The 7,783-nt window shown below is 46.3% G+C and overlaps 1 protein-coding gene across 1 annotated transcript; it reads left to right on the forward strand.

The window, feature by feature from the left end:
- The first annotated feature begins 370 nt into the window (after positions 1 to 370).
- On the forward strand, positions 371 to 3,075 carry LOC144157878 (uncharacterized). The gene is made up of 2 exons (XM_077688596.1): positions 371 to 670; positions 1,501 to 3,075. The coding sequence occupies exons 1-2, from the start codon at positions 386 to 388 to the stop codon at positions 2,212 to 2,214; spliced, it is 999 nt and encodes a 332-aa protein (XP_077544722.1). The 5' UTR covers positions 371 to 385; the 3' UTR covers positions 2,215 to 3,075.
- The last annotated feature ends 4,708 nt before the right edge of the window (positions 3,076 to 7,783 follow it).

The raw sequence follows: 7,783 nt of genomic DNA on the forward strand, positions 1-7,783 counted from the left end.
GGGTTTAACGCGCTGACGCTACTCCGGCGATGAGGCGTGCCGTAGTGGCAGGCTCCACATTAATTTTGACCACCTGTGGATTTTTACCGTGCACCGAAATCTCGCCCACATGGGTGTTTTTGCTTTTCGCCTCCATCAGAACAGCGAATTGTCGTTCCAGACGCCCTCGCTTTTGCTTCTATCCGCCTGAAGAGTGCCACGATAAGGCTGCCTGATAGTATCCTTTCCAGAGCAGCACAGTCAATAAAAGCAGCAAAGCATCAAAGGCACACCCAATGCCGGTTCTAGTCCTTCTTATCTTGCACATTCTCGACTACGGCAGCGGGCGTTTCTTCGCCTTGCAGTTTGCGCAGCAATTCTACCACTATAGCAAGCATTCTTGGCGATGGCTTCCGCCTGCGTGCAGCATACTGTGTTCGGTTTCGACAGCCGCATAGACTGGAAGCCCACCGTGTTCGTAGACGGCTTGCCGAAGAACAGGGTGTGCAGTGCCTGCGGCCTCGTTTCGGCTGCAATAGCGCTATTACCCTGCAACCATCTCCTCTGCAGCAGATGCTATGACGGCAGCGGTGACGGAGAACGCCTTGTGTGCCCACTGGATAAAGATATTGGCAAGCCAGAAGATGTCATCTGGTCAACGTTCTCTAGAGACAACCTCCTAGGTCGTAATGTAAGTGGTGTGTGTTTACCCTCCCTTCCCCCTTAAATAGACTGCTTAAATTTCGTGTGGCTTTTAATTATGACTGGTTGGTCGCCTGTTATCTGTCACTGCGTTCCTCGGCCACCATCAAGAGAATCGTGTGTGAGGGGAGGTGCCACATAATTTTTTTCCAAGTTTTAGAGGTGTGATAAAACCTGCAAACAACGAAGGTGTAAAAATGTAAAAGCCGCTTAAGCATCGCATTTCAGAACTGAAGGAGGTAGCGCAATCGGGCCCCGTTGGTATCGCCTGAAACTTTTCCGAGCGGTGAAAACTTTCCGCTCCTTCTCGCACGCTTTCTGTTGGTGCAGCTCTTTAAAAATTTCCGCAAATAGGAATAAACGATCTCGGCAGGAGGAACCCTGTCGCAGTGGGAAAACGAACTTACCTTTTGTCGCTTCTTCTATAGCGCGCTCTCACCACCGAAGTCATTCGCCGGGAGAACCACGAAATAGGCCTACGTAGGCAATTGGAGGGTGGCGAAAGTGCGGAAAATTCAAATGTCGCCTTCGGAAGTGAATGCATATCGAAGAACTTGTTACGCGTACAGCTCCCCAGGTGGTGAAAATTATTCCGAAGCCCACCGTTACGGCGCCCTTCATCCCCTGTGTAGCGTGCGCGCGTTAAACCTTATTATCAATGAAGGTCACGTTACGGCCTGATGTTTTGGATAATCTCTCAGCCCTTATAGCCGTTTGCCCTGTCCCGTCATTTGACCAGGATTTTATCTCAAAAAGAATGTGTTACTATTTTTGCTGCCCCTTCAGGAGTTTCACATCGCTGTTGAAATCCTTGCGCAGATTCAGTGCTGGAACTCGAGTAGTGGCTGCGACGTCCAGGGTGCGGGGTTCGAGGTCATGGATCATTTTGAGGACTGCCAGTACCATGAAGTAAGCTGCTCCCGCTGCAAGCGAAGCATGCCCTACAAGGAACTCCTTGGTCACCTGGAAACCGGCGATTGCTTTATGCCAGAAGCTAACGCTGCAAGCATGAACCATTCAATCCCGGAAGCGACTATCACACCATTTGTTGAGGCGGTCGGAGAGCTCCGGGACCAGCTATCTTCTTTACAAACTTGCTTACATGAAACAAAAGACCTTTTTATGGGTCAAGTGCAAGTTTTTATAGAACGAGCAGCCACTGACACGCTTGTAGCCGAATCCGTGCAGACCTTGGACAACACCCTTAAAGAAAGCATCCGCCAGAGTGAGGTAGCTGCAGGCAGAACAGCGGAGGAGCTAGCACTGATTCGAAGCAGCAGCAGTGTCGTGACGGACTCGTTAAGTGAGGTGGTGGGGTTAGTGAAGGAAATGAAGATATTGTTGACCGGCTCTCTTTCAGAACAGATGCGTGAGATATCTGCAGCGTGTCGAAACCTGCAGGAAAGACAAGATGTCTTGTCGGCCTCCTCGCAAAGGGAGTTTGAAATAAGCAGAAAATATCTAGAAGCACGACAGAAAAAATTGCACAGCAGCCTAAGGGACAAACAAGATGTGAAGGAGTGTTTGAAGTGATTGAACGAAAGCCTAAGCGACGAGTTCCGCCAAAGTATTTCTGTTTTAGGGAAAGTTGCGAACATTGTCGCGGAACTTCCGCTGTGCGCGTCTGAGTCCCTCATATGGACCGTCGACAAGTGGGCAGAACTTAAAAAAAAGGCTGCATCAGAAAGTGAAGCTATAGCTCTGTGCGAGGGACCTAAATACATTTACGGGTATTCTATTCAACTAGGGGTGAAATTGAAGCGAAAGGATGGAGGTCCTACTTTTCATTCGTTTTGTCATGTATGCCAGGGAGCCTATGATTCCCTCTTAAATTGGCCATTGCGAAAGAAATTGCAACTTACTGTATTGAATTCCGAAGGTGAAGAAGTCCTACAGCCAATCTGTATAAACACAGCCCTTTCGCCGTGCAAAAAGGACAGGCCGACCAGCGGCAGGAACGACGGGTTTTCCAGTTGGCAATTTTTAAAAGTAACTGACATCGAGACAACTGGATGTGTGAAAAACGACAAGGTCTTGGGGAAGTTTGCAGTGTCACAACTGTAGTTAACCACAATAAAATTTTTACACCCTAGCGGGAAGATTTTTACACGCACGACTGGTAATTATGTACATACCGACGGAAGCGTTTTGGTAATAAATGAATAAAATAAATTCTTTGCATCGGTTTCTTCGAGCTGTTGCCGTCTGACGAAATACAATGCAAAATAAGCCAAATTTATTATTGTTCGCTTTTTGACGTTAATGAAGTGGCTCAGCCATTGAACAGTAAAACCGTCTTGCATCAAAGAAAAAAATATAATTTCTCCCTAAACAAACTTGAGAACAGGGCGAAAGCTTCCAAACATCAAACCTGCGTCCAAACTTACACTAAAAAGGCGTCCAATCTTCGCTGAACGTGCTTCAAATCGATCATGAAACCTCCGAAGACTCAATTCGCGCACGAAGAACGAACGCATGCGACAATTTCTGGCGCACTAAGTAACGGAATCCACGAGCTGTCCCAATGTGGTTGATAAGGTAAGGACATAGTATTGTACTCCTTAATGATCGAGGCGCGCTTTGTGTTACGAAGCACCTCTCCTTTTCCACAATTTCAAAGTGAACGTTTTGACACAACGGAAACCCAGTTTCATGTACGGGCCATGTGTCCAGAGTTGTCTTTTTGGTCCACCTACCGGTCTATGGGGAACTGCCTCGGTTTTTACAGAGAAGCTATAGTGTTTTCACTAATGGCGTCTGTAACGCGAAAACACCGAAGTCAAACAACAAAACGCTTCCCCTCGCCAGAATCGAGCCTGGATCCCTCGCTTCATGAAGCCGGCGTCCAACCGATTGCTCTATTTCGACGTGGTCGAGCGGTACGGAAAACATCGACGACAACCATAGAATCGTTCACAAGACAGCTTCGCGTTCAAGCATATTCGGCTTTTGACGGAGGGGGTGCATGATTTTTTTGGCAGGACACCATTGGTCACACTAAGAAAGCTTTTACTTTTAAAACCCCTTCTGAAAGGCACCTAGAAGCTGCAGAGGCCTCGAAGAGCCCATCGCGCCTTTTACACTTTCAATAAATTAGTTCGAGTCTCACTTACGCTATGCTCATAACGCCGAATCCTACCATGTTGGTGTGTGTGATCGAGACGAAAAAAAGGAAATCAAGACCATGTTTGAAGCTCGAAAAGTTCAAACTAGCATTTGACACAGTAAAGCAAGACCGGGACTATAGGCCTGTGGCAAGGGGGGCTCTACCGATTGCTGGATAGGTTAAAAAAGATAGGTCGGCTGTTTATCCCGCAGAAAACAGTGATTTATTGATGGAGGCAAAAATGTACAAAACACTGTACAGACCAGCATTCAGGCCTTTCACGTTTCGCTTTATCTCTTTCCGGCTAGCAATCACGTCGATGTAGTAAAACAAGCTCGAATAGTGTGCATGGCAGTTCTCCAGCACACGGGGAATTCTTTTTTTCTCAACATGGTCTTGCTGAGTACAAAGTCTCGGCATCGGTGTTGTATCCCTGGTTCAATTTGTATCCCTGGTGCTGAAAGACATTACTTTGATTTTGAGAGGTTTGAAGACATATGCCATTTTTCGAACCAGGCAGCAATGGTGTCTAGATCATATTGCAGAGCGATAGTGTCGTTAGATGTAAGGAGGGGATTATACAGGACGCCATCGTCCGCAAAAAAGGCGCAAATTTGTTGTATCCCTGGTGCTACGCTTTAACGGCTCGGCCGAGTAGGTAGTTTTGGCTAGGATGGATCTATCCCGTGAGTAGTCGTTATGCTTGTGGCTGAAGACAGGGCCGAGCTGGACAACGAAGTTGCTAGGGCTGTACGATTTCCAGTAATGTAACCTACAGTTTTTATTGCGATAGTATGCCTTATGGCATAAAGACTACGTTACAGGTATGTGCGAACTGACTTTTCGCGGTGAAACGAAAGGAGGGAGCTGTGGTGGGGTCCCCATTTCTACCGATGGAAGTCAGCTGGTCTGCCTGGGTGGAGGCCTGTGCCTCGCAGGTGTCGCGTTCTGGCCTCTTGCAACGAAGAGAGCGTCCAGAGCAGGTGTTCTGTGTCCGCATCTTCAGCAGGAGCCGGAGCAGAAGGGGCAGTTCTACTCAGCAGGGATATTCTTTATACGGAGTCACCATGATCGGACAATGCGAAAGTGTTAGTCTAGAAATTAGGGTTATGCACGTCAGCCGGACTTATCAGAATGGGAGGCTTAGCGCAAAAAAGACGAGGACGGTGGCAAACGTGACTTATCGAGCCGCAGGTCAACTACTGGCTGAAAATAGGCGGTACTTTCATGCACCTGAGCACGGCGGAACGCTGGATGCGCCAGATGACGCAATGGTACGGATAGCATAGCAACCGTCAGTGCGTGAGGTTCTGACTTCACGAGACAGTCTGCAGTGTGGAGAAGGGGAGGCTCTTTGAGTCCTTATTTCATTTTATTTTATTTCATTTCATTTATTCATCCTTAAGGGCCCGGAGGCATTACATAAGGGGGACGTACATCAAGGTTGCAACACCTTCGGAAAAAGGGTAACAAGGGATAACAAAAAAAGGAAATTAAAAGACAGGAATCAACACCCAAGTGACGGCAAGTACATCAGGGTTTGAACAACTTCATAACAAGTAACAATAATCACAAGTTTTAACAAGGGACAACACAAAAGGAAATAAAAAGGAAGGGAATTAACACTCGTGACAAGGCGTACGTCCAGGTTGTAATATCTAAAAATGTGACAATGATCACACATTTTAACAAGAAGCATCACGAAAAGGAAAAAAGAAGAAATGAACACTCCAGTGACAACAGCAAGACTAAGAATAAATTTTACAGCGGTGTAATAACAAGGCAAAGAACGAAGACTAAAAAAAAGAGAGACGAAGGACGCTAGTGTGGTGTTTAGGTGGCATCGTTTTGTTTGGTGATATAGGTTAGTTTCTCACAACATTTTGCGCGATCGCTGCACGAAGCAATGTTATCCGGGATCGCGTTCCAAAGCGTGACGGTGGTGGGGAAGAATAAGCTGCTCATAGCCGTTGTGCAGCACTTTATCGCCGCCAAGGGGCGAGTGTGAGATATACGGGACGATGTCCGAAACGGGCGTTTCAGCAGGGCGTGTCCTGACCGGGTGGAGTAAAAGAAGGTGTGCAGGAGGCAGAGGCGAGAATTCATGCGCCGCGAAGCAAGCGATTGAAGAGACAGAGTTTGTTTTAAGGCAGTTATGCTGGCGTGTATTGAATATTCTGAAGCAATGAAACGAGCAGCGGGGTTTTGCACGGCTTCTGTCTCCGGTGAGGTAAGCTTGTGATGGGTGCCAAATGGATGATGCGTACTCCAGTTTTGGTCGAACGTACGTTAAATATTTCGGCAGATGCGGATTTTAAGCTGCGTCGCAAGTACCCAAGTGTGCGTGAAGCTTCACATGGGTTTGTTTGAATATGTGTCACTTATGATAGAGATGGCGTCATATGAAGTCCTAGATACTTGTAAGCACTGGTGTGGTCAATAGGAACAGAGTGAATGCAATAAATGTTATCTATGGTGGTGCGTTTGCGCGTGAAAGACATTACTTTGCATTTTGCGAGGTTTAAAGACATATGCCATTTTTCGCACCAGGCAGCGATGGTGTCTAGATCATGTCGTAGGGCGATAGTGTCGTTAGATGTAAGAAGGGGATTATACAGGACGCAATCGTCCGCAAAAAGGCGCAATTTCGATGTTATGTTGCTAGGGAGTTCGTTTACGTAAATCGAAAACAACAGTGGGGATAAGCCTGCGACCTGGGGAACACCTGAGTTTACATCGGTTTGAACTGACTGGAAATTGTTGGCGCAGGTAATCTGGACGTGCCCTGTTAAAAATGTTCAAGCCTTTTTATAATGTTTGGACTGATACCCAGGGAAGATAGTTTTGCAAGCAGATGTTTGTGAGAAACGCGGTCGAAGGCCTTTGAAAAATCCAAGAATATTGCGTCAACTTGAATATTGTCGTCCAACTTGAAGATTGCCGTTTTAGTAGGTCATGTGTGAATTCGGCTGATTGAGTTTCGCAAGACGGCGATTTATGAAAGCCGTGTTGTAAGGGGTAAAAAAATTGATTGATTCTAAGTGATCCATTAGGGTAAATGCTATGATGTGCTCGAGGAGCTTACATGGGACACTGGTAAGAGAAATTGGGCGGTAATTGGGAGGTGTATCGCGCCTACCTCCTTTAAAAAGTGGGACTATTTTCGCTTTTTCCCAATCCTCAGGCAAGGTTCCTGTGCTTATGGATTGTTTGAATATAAGGTATAGAAATTTACTAGAGATATTTATAGTACCTTTAAGTAATTTTGCATTGATGTCGTCGCCGCCTGCTAATGACGATATTTTAAGAGAGCGGATTAAGTTGGTTATGCCATCCAGTGTTATTTGTATTTCAGGCATTGTTTTGGAGGAGAAGTTGGGCAAAGGTTCTATTGGGCAAGAATTTGAATCATGGAAGACCGATCTAAAGAATTCATTTAGGGCTGCTGCGGAATCATTGACGCCTATGGGCTCCCCACTTGCGTCGACAAGGTTTATCTGGTTAGTTTGTGGTTTGATGGAAATGGTGCGCCAGAATTTATTTGGGTTTGTGCGGTGTATTGAAATCAAGTCAACTTGGAAATATTTGTCTTTGGCAACGTTTAATGTTTTGATATATTCAGCCTCACAGAGACGGCGTCGCTCCCATGATTAGAAACGCGCTTAAAGAGATGAGATACCTGAGGGATCTGGGTGTGGAGGATTTGTAGTTGAACCGCAGATCCATTGCGTGTAAGGATAATGCCCTAAATGTTTAGTGAGTCCACTTGTGGTATGAAGGCAGCGCCAATCGATAGCTGTATACAGTCAAACCTGAATATAACGAACCCGGATAGAGCGAATTATGCTATATATGGAACGAAAATAAATGAGTTACGGAAATACACGCGAAACATATTCCTTATAACGAGCTTCACATCTGATATATCGAACTCGGCGTGCCTAAATTGCCGCCAAAATGCAAGGTCTCGGAGAGGCGATTGAGATGTTGATTGGC

This window comes from Haemaphysalis longicornis, unplaced genomic scaffold, assembly GCF_048455015.1.
Source record: "Haemaphysalis longicornis isolate Haplotype H1 unplaced genomic scaffold, Haemaphysalis longicornis Haplotype H1 scaffold_10, whole genome shotgun sequence".
In the NCBI taxonomy this organism is placed as follows: Eukaryota; Metazoa; Arthropoda; class Arachnida; order Ixodida; family Ixodidae; genus Haemaphysalis; species Haemaphysalis longicornis.

Coding starts and splice junctions, on each gene's coding strand:
- LOC144157878 (XM_077688596.1), top strand. CDS start 386: ATGGCTTCCGCCTGCGTGCAGCATACTGTGTTCGGTTTCGACAGCCGC. Junction 671..1,500: donor ACAACCTCCTAGGTCGTAAT/GTAAGTGGTGTG, acceptor ATCCTTGCGCAG/ATTCAGTGCTGGAACTCGAG.